Genomic DNA, 13,762 nt, shown 5'->3' with positions numbered 1-13,762 from the left:
TTTTTTCACTACAGAAATAATTCTATGATTGTGTCCTTTTTTAGTTTTCTTCTGTGGTCTTTTTTGGTGTTACTGAGCTATCCAGGTCATTTCTTCTTTTTAAACCTGTTGATTTGGCCCTTGTTTGCACTGAAATTGCTTTGGATCTCATATTAAAAAAACTAAAAGTCTGCACTTCGATCACATCTTGATTGTTTGATTTAAAAACCCAGATACAAAATTGAAAAAATGTGTTGGGCCTATATGTTTTTGGACAATAACTATAGATAGTCAAACGAAACCATATTATTTACATCTTTGTAAAGAGATTCAGCAGTAATTGGCTCATTTCTCCGCACAGGTACTTCATCTTCCACAAGCCTAACAAGACATGGCAGCAGGTGTTCTGGTTGAGCATCAGTATTGCCATCAACAACGCATACATCCTATACAAGATGTCTGACGCCTACACAGTCAAACGCTACAGTCGAGCGCAGTTTGGAGAGAGACTGGTCAGAGAGCTGCTTGATCTAGACGACTGCTCCCCCACGCAGTGAGGAAGAGAAGGAGGAGGTTGATGAAGACAGAAGGAGCTCACAACAAAAACACTTAACACAACCCCCCCCCACACACACACACATACATTCACGCTCAACCTTACAGACTTTGCAGTCTGTGTCTATGTGATAATACTGAAGCAGTGCCAAGCCTATTTCTCTCTTCCTATAGTGGTTTTTGTGGCTCTGTAAATATTCATTAACACACAACTGCATACTACACAATAATCGTGAGCCATGAGACTCAAATGCAATCATTAACCCCGCAGATTTACTAAGGATTTGTCAACAGGAGCTTTTTCACAAGCAGAGCTGAATGATGGAACAGGAAAAGCAAGAAGATTTCACTCCTAAATGATGTCAGCTTCAAGTTTTAACGAGTTAAATTATTTATACAAGCCTGAATGAAACTTCTGCACAAAGTGTCCAAACACCATAACCGTCAGGCTGAAAGGCTACATGTAGCTCAATATTTACACTCTGCAAAAACACCTGTAACAAAGTCTTAGTAAACCAGGAATAAGGTGTGTTCACACGCTGCATGCGTTAAGAATCTCGATTGTGATGTTTACTTGTTCGGTGTGAAAATGATTTCTGCTCCAGGTGAGTTTTGAAAATTTGTACGTGTGTATTTAGTAAGTGGAAACTGCCGTTTGTGTGTGCGACATTGAGCCAGAGGATGTAAATGTATGGCTTTTGTGACCCAGATGTGTTGTGTTGCTGCATATTGTACCTATGAGAGAAAGACTGTCAGTCGCTATAAAGCCACACCCAGCAGTGTGCCACAGCTTCACAGCCTCCCAGAAAAGACCAAAAAAAGTCTTTAAAAAGTTCCTGCTTCCAGTTTTTTTAATTGTAATAAGTAATATGAAATAAACGGCAATAAAGTTAAAGCTAGGAAAACATATTCCTAGGTTTTGTTTTGTTTATCAAAGAGTTTGCTTCTTGAACTCAGGTTAACTGTGTGTGTAGGTGTTGATTTTATTTGACCACAGAAATTAACAACTCCACAACTGTTACCAAATATTACCCAATCCTGATTGGTATACATATATATGTGACTTTTTTCTGTAGGATTGAAAGGCCTATACAAAGGAAGCAATTAACAGACTAGAAAACAGGCATTCAGGGTCTTTAACAACAACTCTAACAACAAATGCTGTCACATCTGCTTCCCGCTTTTGTACCAAGAACACTTTTTTTGGCAGGAAACTTGTCATAATCATGTGATTCATTACACTTTAGTGTACTTAGCTTTGCAAGGAAGAACATGTTCAAATCTCCTCGATTAAATGAGCCAGTGTTGCTAGGCAATGAGTATAATCTTGGCCAATGGACAGGGATTTGGGTAATATTCCTTGGCAGCGTTTAGGTCCAGAAAGTAAAAACTAAATCACTGGTGGCTTATAAAACGTCTTAACAAAACAAATGTTTGAACAAATTATATTCTTTTTCTCAGTTGTTTTTGGCACATTTCACCAAACATTATTTCTCAGCACATTTTTGAAAAATGCACGTCCCAAAACTTTACTCTGTCAGTGAATAACTCTCTGCCCTCACAAATCACACAACGGTAAACCGAGCTGCTGAAAACGAATTTTTCATCAGAATGACCGACTAGAAGTGTGTTCCTAATCTTTGTCATTTCCAAAAGGTTTTTCCCAACTTGTTTTCACTGACTGAAAATTTACATAGCACAATACAGAACAAAAAAATGTCTCCCTTTGCAGGTTTTGCCTGTTTCTAACAACCTGCTGTCACTCTGTAGCTCTATAAATGTGTTTTATAGCACTCTTTCTCCTGAATTACACCTTTATGCTAACCTGATCGTGTATCCCATTGGTTGATCTGAGAGGAATGTGTCAACCCAAACACCATGAAGCTGCTTACTTTGGAGCGTAAAACTAAATATAAAGAAAGCTGACCTGCCTCGAACAAAAAGACACATACAGTTAATAACTGTTAAAAATTCTAGACAATAGTGATTAGTCATCAGGCTAAATGTGCTAAATGATTTGCAGTACGCCACCAGTTCACAACATCCCACGCTAAAGAGTTTAGACACGACAGAAAGAAACTTTCTTAAAGCCCCTGAAAACTTTGTTTCAAACTTCTTTTTTTTTTCCTAAATACCAGAAAGCAAAATGAGGGAAATACAGTCTACATTCAATACAAAGTAACAGTGAGGATGCTGTTTGATTTGTACAACAGATTGTACTTACAAGAGCTTAATTCACATATTCTCAAACTCTAATTGGTGTAAAGGCATACATGCCATTACGAAAGACTAACAAGTAAAGTTCAAGCGTCACTTTGATGCTGTTATACGGGTTCATTTGCAAACAAAGAATCATTCTGTTGTGGACAAATAACAAAAATCTGTAAAGGATTTCATGTTGTTTCAATATGTTCAACTGTCAATCAGTAAATGAGCCAAAAACACCCCCCCAGGCTATAACACTGCTGTCTGTAGCTTTAACAAGGACAAGGTCAACACTTTATTGTTGTGCTGAACCGTGTTATGAAGACTGTAAGTGAAAGGTGTCGGCGCGTGCTTGCCCCATCAGCATGGTTCAAAGTGTGTATTCATATACTGGTATGATGACAGTCTGTATGCTGGTAAAGCAGAGTTGCTGAGCGAATTGGTCCCACCCCCGTCACACTCTTGCACTTTGAGGAAAGCTATAAAGTTAGCAACACACATATTAAATAATAATTTTAGTTTTGATTTCAAATTGAAAAAATCAGTGATTCTCTGCTCTCACAGATGAATTTTGTAAATATTAGTAGATACATGAAATAGATTGTATTAAAAGAAAATACACCAATGATATATGAATGAAATTTAATGACTGTAACCAAAACAGAGAATTCTACTTCCACTGTAGATTTAGAGAAAGTGCAGTACTGTACGTCTGTGTATATTTTGTTTACAAATTACTGTGAGTGTATGTCCATAATCACACTCTTACTGACACTCAAGATTGTGATTTCTTATTAATCTTTTTCACTAATCCAAAGCATTGTTGTCGCCGTTACTCTTGCCTGTGTGTGTGTGAGAAAAACCCACTGAATGTTGTAGCATCGTTCACCCCGAAGTAACACTCTGAATCTTAGCAGGCTCTTCTGTTGTGTCAAATGTTTGTCAACTCCTCCTTTGATTACAATATTTGATATCCACAGATTTGTTGTGTAGTTTGCCATTCACTTGAAGTGTATCATAATGTCGACATGAAATACAGACGTAGACATTGTAGAAGCAGTCTGCCACCGTGCTGCATTCAATGGCAACACTCTCCGAGCTGAAACAATGAAAGTAAATTGGACCATTAGATGGATTTTGTTTTAATAACACAAATTGTGCATTTTGCATCATTTACACAGGAAATGCAAAGCAACTCTTGCTACTGATGAGCACTTGTTTCATAGAGGGTTTTTTTCTATTATGCAAGGGTAAGGACAGAATTTTTCATTTTAACTCTTTAGGGAATGAAGAATTAATTTCTATACAGATGAATTAAAAATCTCCATTTCCATTTTATGCACATTTTAAAAACGATAAGATTCAATCATTTGAGGTTTGACTGGAGCTCTTAATTGTGTCAGCCTGCTCCTATTTAAATAATCAATTACTGCAGAGATGTTAATGCTAAAAAAAAGTCCAGCTCTCTATCATTATCCCCGTGCAGTAACTATCTAAGTGATTGTTATGGGTCACTGTGTATCAACACTACATCTATTAGTGTGAGTTTCTGAACACGTTTCAAGACCATTAATAGATAGACAATAGACTTTTTTCTAATATATTCGACTTATCCAGTTCACGGTTGCAGCGTGGAGTCTGTCTCAGATGTCAGAGGGTAAAAAGTGAGGTATATCCTGGGCAGGTTACCAGTCTATTGCAAGGCGTTAATTTTAAATGTTAATAAATAATAATAAAACATCCCAGTCACTGTCAATAGATTGCTATTTTGGAGAAAATGGTATGGCTAAGCCCCTTAAAGCTGGAAATCTTGACATCCGATTGGCATTTAAAGCCTTAAAAAACTTAAACCAGAACACAGTGGGTCTTACTACAAACATGTGAGTGTTTTGTGTCTTTTTACTTTTGAATTAAGTCTGATATCTTCCATTAATGGTCATACATCTAGACATAATATGTAGACGTGAGAAAACAAGATGTTAATGATAAAGAAGGGAATACTGTGGAGCCATTAGGTCAGAAATATTTGCCTTTCATTTGGATTCGTCAGGAAGAAAAAATGTTGCCCAAACATTAACTGCGTGTAAATTATTACAAAAAGATAACATGAAATTAGTCAGACTCATTTCATGTGTGTTTGTGCGTTATGTACCGGTTTATCATCTCCACACAGTGTCTCACAGATGTCTGTCGCTATCTGTGAGACGGATGTAATACTGAAGCATTTTGATGAGCGATAGCTTTGGACATGTTAAAGATTTCAAGTGACTGACCTCAGGGCTTCATGACTAACTGCTGTACAATATATTCACTCACACAAATAGCATATATACAGTACTTCTATACCCTTATCAGGTGCTTTCAAACCACTGTAGATTTATTGCTCTAATCGGGAGCTTTTTTGCAAGAGTTGTACCGCTATTATTTCCAGATAAAATGTCAGAAATAACAATATTACTAAGCACCAAAATGTGGTAAAAATGTTCCGCTTCCCATGATTCTGGATTGAAATGGTGGCTGCAGGATGTGGCATAAGCGATTACTGTGGGCTAAGTGTTATCTAGCTTCACAGAAGTGCCAGAAGGATGTGTGTATGTGCATGTAATGTTAAAGCTGGCTGTGTTTGGAAAAAAAAAATGTAATAACCGGTGTATGCTGGACCAAATAACTTTCTAAAATGTGTGTGGTGATGAGCTGTACAACGTTGTCGTGTAAATGTGTTTTCATTAAAACACCACTCATAAGTGCCACATTAAAGAGTTGGAGAGGCTTATTATTCTTCAGGTAACTGTAAATCACAAGGAATGCTGAGACTTTGAGTTTCATTTGGATCTAATGCAATCCATTTATAAAGAAATTTCAAATCAGAAGTCATTCTCACTGCGCTTAATGCAATTCTCAAATCAGTAACGCATTAGCCTTTCTCATTGTTTTTATACATCCTGCTATGGTTTCTATGCATACTTCACTGCTAAAGATATTTGTTATTGTGTTGTTGCACTTTTCACTTGTATCTCACAACTCATCAAGAGCATTGAATTAGTGTTTTCAATCAAATCAGCACAAGGTGGTGAAAACATTCCTTAAGAGATTTGGTCTACTGGAATTTTCTTGGACAACCATCTGTAGGCTTTACAGTGAACGGTCTGAAAAGGAGAAAATAAATCCAGTTTTCTTGGTGAAAATACCTTTTTGATGTCAGAGGAGAACGACGAGACTACTTTGAGCTGAGGCAACAGTAACTCAGTCAGCTGCTCGTTATAAATGAGGTATGCAGAAGAGCATCTGTGAACACACAACACACTGGTCCTTGATGTAGATGGGCAGCAGCAGAAGACTACACCGGGGATCACTCCTATCACCTACCAACAGGAAACTGAGGCTACATTTCGCACTGACTCAACAAACTGCACAACAGAAGATTGGAAAAACACTACTTACAGTGGCCTCCACAGTCACCAGAGCTCAGTCCAGTAGAGCACCTTTGGAATGTGACTGAATGGGAAATTTGGACAACAAAAACTGCAGCAAATATGTGATGCTATGATGTCAATAAGGAACTAATTATCTGAGGAATGTTTCCAGCACCTCCCTGCACCACTGAAGAAAAAGGGGATCTAACCTTGTAATACCCAGGATAATGTAATAATGTAATAACATATACATATATATACACACACACACGACACAATGACACAATGAGAAGTGTTTCAACACAATAACAAATATCTTTAATGGTAAAGCAGAAACCACAACAGCATGCACAAAAAACACTGTGATAAAGCTAACATGAGAACTGCATTAAGACTAGAGAGCATGACGTTTGCAATGTGAGAACTGCGCCAAAGTGATTGAGAAGAACTGCAAGCTACACAGCCAGTTCACTACACTTTGTTTTTGGTTTTGATGGGATGCATACTCATGCCATTTCTCACTTTGTCTGATCTCCTGTTTGAATTGTAAAATACAGACTCGCCCATGCATTGCTGCCTTTGTCACTTTGTGGATTTACTCAGCTCCTACTGTTCCTGCCAAGGACTCGTTCATATACACACTGTCAGCCTCACCCTGAGTATCTTTCTTTCAGTTTGAAAAGCTGCCAAAGCTTCAAGCAGCCAAAAGAACAAAACAAATTATGTGCAACACTTAGCAGCATTTCACCTGCTTATTGTTCTGTCTCATCGTATCCACATAAATATAAATACCGCCATTTAATCCACATCCCAGCTTCATTTTTGCTTTATTTAAATCTTGTACAGAATAGTGGACACTGAATATATATTAGCTGACTATATTTGAGGATAGTCACATTAAAGGAATTATACATTCAAGTGCATTATGTCTGTTTTGAGAGAATTGTATCCATACCCATTTGTCATGTACCTCATTATGTCTATTTGTTTCAGTCTTTGTGTCGACTGGATTAGTGTTCCTCCAACTAACAGTTATGATTGTCTTGGCAATCAGTTTTATTATACAGAGTACAGACCCCTGCTCTGTAGTGCAAATACTATAGGATCCACAGGAATAACATTCAACATTTCTTCAATCTCCTCTTTTATATCCTGCCAATACCTCTGGAGCACTGTTCCACAAGACATGCAAAAAGATCACCTATGAGTCGGCAGTTTCTCCAAAACAAGGGCGATGGAGAAGCTTTACAAAATGTTCAGATTTTAAAAAACACACATTTTGATCCTTCAATCAAATTCCTTCCATAGATTACTACTAATGGGTTTGTGATTATTCATGCATGTGTCCTCAGAGTCCAAATTTAATTAAAGTCCCCACTACTTTTTTTTGTTGAGAGTGTTTTCTGCAATCTTATTTACTAGCATCCTCTATATGTGTGAGAATATGGTTCTTAGCAGATATTTTCCAGTTCCAGCAATAAAACATTGTTCAATACCCTTAGTTGTAGGTAGCAAAAGAAAGTAATTTGGGGAAAGTGCAAATTGGTTTTGTAATTGAGCAAATGATTTTATTCCCCTACTGTCAAAGAGCTGGTTTATTATACTATTATGCTTCCTTTAGAGTGCCACTGTTTGAATCCAATTATCCCACAATGATGGTAGGAGATCTATACTACGAGCAGTAGGCATCACTCGTGATAAACATATCCATTATTCCAAAGTTTTTAATTCAAGAAGGGCAGGGCTGAAAGCTCCACACAAAATATGTAATAAATGTTTCTGGTTTGGCAAACATGTCCTGTCAGGAGACTTGTTTTTATGGAAGGTATGTCATGGGAACTGTTTTACATAATTACATACAACATGGGAAAAACTGATGGGTCTCATATGTCATACAAATGGTTTTGTATCTGCTGTGATTTATTAGTATTTAGTTATTGAAATTAAATGCCATGACAATTTAACAAGATTTTGAAAGAAGAGCCATGGTAAAGAGATAGGATTACTTAAAGGCAAACTGTGATAATCTCATCCGGTCTTACTCAGTCGTGTAAAAAATGAAATATTCCTGTTTTCCCTACAAAAATAATGATTTTGTAAAGTCATTTGAAACACAATAAATTCACCTTCAGCCCTCAGGCTTTCAAAAACATTTGAGCAGACTCAGACTCATTTCCCATTCCTGCTTTTCTCTGCAGATTAGGTGGCAAAACCTGACACGAATTCTTCCATAAAGTACTCAGAGGAGGTTTGCAGAGTGGTAAAGCCCCCACAGCAACATTTCACATATTAAGTGCTGATTGGATTGACAAGGCAAAAGTGAAGAAACTGGAAGGGAAGAGTGTGTGGAAAAACTGCCCCTGCACCAGATTTAAATGCAAGACTTCCATCCCTACATCGATATGGTGATGTCAATAAAATCCCTGACTTTTGGGATGTCAGAGTATGCTTTAGCAAAGTACTGAAACCTCAGTTGCCTGCAATGTCACCGTCGGAGTTTGAATGTGAGTGTAAATGTGTTCAACTGAGTAGAAAAGTACTATGTAAGTACCGGTTTATTTACCATATTTACTTAATGTGCACATTGAAGGATATATCCTTGTCAAAAATGTTTTCTCACAGCGTTACTGGAGGTCAGGGCAATGCCATCGAGAGTATATCGCATTTATAACATTTTTAGTACCAAATACAATAACCTCAGTGTTGCTGGAATTAAGGAGAGGAAAGTAGGAGATGCCTGACAAGCAGCATTAATATTATAGACACTTTGGTTTTAATTGTAAAAATTTTATAATAGAAGCTTTTCTTTTCTTTTAACAAGATATAAACGTAAAGTTTATGAATTTTACTTACTTTTCAAAGTTGCCAGAAAATAATGGTCCTTGTAAATATATCTTCATCTTCATCTTTTCACATCGTCGTTGAGACCACATCAAATAATATGAGTTAGGAAAGTCACTACTAGAGGCTAGGCCGATTTGAAGGTTCAAATGCAAAGCTGAATACTCTGCATAAGAACTGCGCTGTTACAGTTTTCTCAGTTCCTTTGGTGCTTTTCTCAGATCAGAATGAAAATTCTCAAAACCATTAGTGCAACCTCCACAACATTTAGTCATTTATGCACATCATAGTAGCAATGTCTCCTTCCTCTGAACAAATTGCAAATACTCTTGGACATGTATCGGTTGCTTTCATACAATTCTCTGCCGTTTTATAACATTATCATTTGCTTACGTCATGTCAGTCAAAATGATACTTTTGGATGCTGAATAGTCGTTCCTAATCAAACTAATAGTCTTCATTTGATTTCTTGAGTCATTACATACAAAATTGTTGAATTAGTTATCAAATTCTGTCAAGCAAATTTGATACCTTTTGTTATTATTTTTTCCTGGAAATGTCTCCTAAATTGAACAATTTCTCTCAAGTGAACTTCAGCTTTCACTGACGAGGAGGTGTGTGAAGTATTAATTGTAACCAATGACAAGCCACCTGTTCACAGTCACTCATGGATCAATCCCATGAACCCTCAATTGGCAAGCATATATGAACTGAGCAGGACATAGTGTGACACAGAATTCTGTGACACAGAAATGGAAGGTCAGCATCGTGGAAGAGGGGTGAGGATGCGGGGGGACAAAACAGGGGAAGAGGGAGAAGATGGCAAATACATAGGCAGATTCCTAATGAACTTAGGGCAACACTTGTTGACCATGTTGTCAATCACTGCCTCACAATGGATGAGGCTGGTCGGAGGGTGCAACCAAATGTTGGAAGAACCACTGTGAATTCAATCATTCAAACATTTCGTAGGGAGAACAGGTATGTATAGTATTGGACAGTAATCGAACATCTCATAATATCTTATGTTTAGTGTACATTACTGTAATTTTTACTGTAATCTGCACCACAAACTGAAAGACAACCTCGCAGAAGTGGAAGAGGGCCCCTTTTTACCCCGCAGCAAGAGGAAGCCATTTGTGCAATGGTGATTGCAAAGAATGCAATAAAGTTGAAAGAAATCCAAAGCGCTGTCATAGAGGATAACTGTGTATTTGGCAATATTGGATCTGTGTCAATTGCAACAATTGACAGAGTGCTCCAGAGAAAAGAAATGTGCATGAAACAATTGTACAAAGTGCCATTTGAACGGAACAGTGAAAGAGTGGAGGAGATCCATCACCAGTATGTACAGGTAAAACATGTCTTCTATGTATACTTTAATGTTCAGCGCTGTAAACTGTTTTACTTTGTGTAGTTTTATGCAGTAGACTAGCAATTCTGTATATATATTCACAGAACACACAGAATGCATCATGTTACACAGAAAAAGTTGTTACATTTCTCTCTCTCTCTCTCTCTCTCTCTCTCTCTCTCTCTCTCTCTCTCTCTCTCTCTAAAGCGTGTACTGGAGCTGGAAGCCAGGGAACCACTGCACACGTTCATATACGTTGATGAGGCAGGTTTCAATCTGGCCAAAGGCAGAAGGTGTGGAAGAAATCGCATTGGACAGAGACCAACCACTGTCCAATATATTGGCAGTTTCATTGACATGAATACTTGCTTTTGAGGACTGGATTGTCGATTTTGAGCAAGTGACCTGCTTTTGCAGGTTATCCACTAGGTTTTGCAGTTTGCACCAACTGTTTTGAGAAATACTCTAACTGCTGTGCAAATGTTAATAGTGATGTGAGAAAAGCACCAAAGCTACTGAGAAAAACGGGAACAACAAAATATATAAATAACGGTGTGATGTGAGACAAATCCAGTAGAGGGCAGCAGATCTCAATTTCCATAGCGACTCTCACCATCGGCCTATTGATCAGCACTGAAGGTAAATGCATTATAACTGGACTGAGAACCAAAGTGAGACTATATAATTGAATTATTTTTGCGCCTTATTGATGACATGCTCAATAACAGACTGTCTGGCTGACCTCCTGAAGCTGGAGGTAACTTAACCTTCAGGAAGAAACAGTTTGGCAAAAATAGTGTAATGTTTTCTCATCTGCTCAGATCAAGAAGTTTTCAAGAAAAATATTATTTCTACCCCTTACTGTGAGTATGAGTGCGTATGAGGGGAAACAGAGAGAGAGAAAGGGGAAATAACATACAGTTTGGTAGAGAATGAATCAGGCATGACTTTCTCCCATGCCTGAAGGAATGAATCATAATAATTTATACAGACTGAGAAGCCTGTGGGGAAGCAGTTACACAATAGGGAGATCAATTGAGTTGTCTCTGGGGTTCACACAACCGCGAACAGCTCCCAGGGGTGGACAAACACAGGAGAGAGCTGTGAAGACGCAAACAGATAAAGGGTCACACAATGGGGAAAAATAGCAGCAATGCCTGCTAAATCTTTATCTCCATACTGTTAGCAGAATTTAGAGTTTGCTTGATGTCTATAATTCTTTTCCAGAAAACAATCAGTAATAATGTCTCTTATTAACAATGGCAATAAATAGCAGTGGAAGTCTTTTATTACAGTAAACGTACCAAAACCATAATTTAGAAGAACTGGATATAAATTAAGTGCTGAATTCATGTTTTAGTTACTATAGATTACAATATACATCAATAAAACCAAAAGTACACATTCTCACTATTCAGAATCACACATTTGGAACTGTATCTGTTTATCGTGTGTTAGTTTGTTCTAAATTACTCAAATCTAAGACTAGAGTCAACACTGACAATAAATTTGAAGATATATTTGTTTGCCATTGTTTGTGTGTACTTCTTTTTTTTATCTTTTTCAAAGCTCATTGACTTTAAAGCTAATCTTGTAGATTTTACTGTTTTCCATGTAGCACTACAGTTATTTTCAGTTTTCTTATCCACGTTATTGTTTGCATTCTCGAAATTACTCTGATTATTCCTGTGTATAAAGTATCCCAGAGTATCTACATTACTGTGCAAAAGTCGTGACACAGCCTTCATTTCAATTTTTTATTTTGCAAGGAAAATTGGAACGAAGGTTGTGGGGGATTTACTGAAACATCTGCAAGCATATGAACAAACAGTATATGAGGCCAAAACTCAGTTTTTACAATTCTAACGTGAAAGTTAAAACTTTGACCTCCTTTGTTCTTCAATACAGCCTGAAATCTCTTAGACAAGCTTTCTTGTAATTTCTTTAGGAAGTCTTCAGGAATAGTTCTTAAAGGGACAATCAAAGCTTTTTTTTGGATGCTGGCTGACTTTTGTTTCATTCTCTGTCAAGATGATCTCACACTGCTTCAGTAGTGTGGTGGTCCGGGCTCTGGGGAGACCAATCCATTACTCATAGTGTGCATGCTTTTCTGCCCATATATGCTCCAACTGCATCCGCGTGTTTGGGATCATTGACGTGCTAAAAAATGAAGCAACTACCAACAGATGTTTTCCACATGGTATTGCATCATGAATTAAAATGTGACAGTATTTTTCTGTGTTTATGATTCCATCAGTTGTGACAAGATCCCCAGCACCACTGGCTGAAATGCGCCAAACCACGACCACACTGACTGTTGCACCTCTCTCATGACCTCCCAGTGACCCTTCAATGGCTTAACCCTAATATTATGTCATATTAATAACAAGAATCTGCAGATTAACCTGTCACTATAGCTTTAAGATAATGATGTGGTCTAAATATGCACAATGTTTGCTTTCAAAATATAGATAACCACAGAGAACCATCTCAAGATGGTCCTTAACAGCACTTGAGTGCATGTAATTAGGGTATAGGTGTCATTTTAAATGTTTCTACAGCAAATGTTATAATGTAAATATGAATTATTGGCAGTGATGTCTGGAAAAAATACCAAAAGAATATTTACTTTGATTTGTAAAGCACAGTTTATGTATAAACACATGCTTTTCATATTTAATGTGTATACAAATGGAAGGCAGGCAGATCAATTCAAATATCATTATTTGATATGTGATAATGATAATGATTGATCTCATATGATATGCTGATCTCCCCCATATAAGCAGTCTTTATAGGTTAGTCTATTTAAGTATTGTTAATGCTGGGCCTGTATTTACTTGGTATCAGATCAAAATGAAATTTGCACATTACTAATACAAATGTTCTACTAATTTTCATTAGGAAATAAATGATATATTAATATAAAGGTTGGTATTTTCCAGCTACCAAGGTATTAGAAATGAAACTAGGCTCAGTATCCAGAATCAAAATTCCAGCTAACTTGTAAAAAACACTTTCAGTGTCTTATGAGACCAACTCGTGGCCTCAGTAAAGCTCATCTGTTTAACCTGCACAAAGACAGGAGAAAACTATAACTTAAAAAACAAACAAACTATAGAACTCAGATAAAATATAAAAAAGAGGGGAAAAAACAACACTTCAGGGTTTAAAATTTGTTTTAAATGTGTTTTGTAGTCTCTTGTGTCCTTGCATAAATATCACCTATAAGTACACCTCTTCCTACACTACAGTGTAAACAGACCTATGGTTTTCAGAAATGTTGTTAAACATTACACAACTAAAATATAAAAGCAGGCACACAATAGAGTTTCACAAGAGAATGCTCTACCAAGTATATAACCTCTGTCTCCACAATGTCTGCAGTCTCCACCCACCCTGTGTGTGCAAAGTT

The 13,762-nt window shown here is 37.2% G+C and overlaps 1 protein-coding gene across 1 annotated transcript in view; it reads left to right on the top strand.

The window, feature by feature from the left end:
• Positions 1 to 8,254, top strand: part of pgbd5 (piggyBac transposable element derived 5) — a 38,701-nt gene extending 30,447 nt beyond the window's left edge. Inside the window, exon 7 of the mRNA XM_063491013.1 lies at positions 341 to 8,254. Coding sequence (XP_063347083.1) covers positions 341 to 536 — 196 coding nt within the window. The 3' untranslated portion in view covers positions 537 to 8,254. The remainder of the gene's footprint in view (positions 1 to 340) is intronic.
• Positions 8,255 to 13,762: the final 5,508 nt, after the last annotated feature.

This window comes from Pelmatolapia mariae, linkage group LG13, assembly GCF_036321145.2.
Source record: "Pelmatolapia mariae isolate MD_Pm_ZW linkage group LG13, Pm_UMD_F_2, whole genome shotgun sequence".
NCBI lineage: Eukaryota > Metazoa > Chordata > Actinopteri > Cichliformes > Cichlidae > Pelmatolapia > Pelmatolapia mariae.
This window is presented reverse-complemented; position numbering and strand designations above follow the sequence as displayed.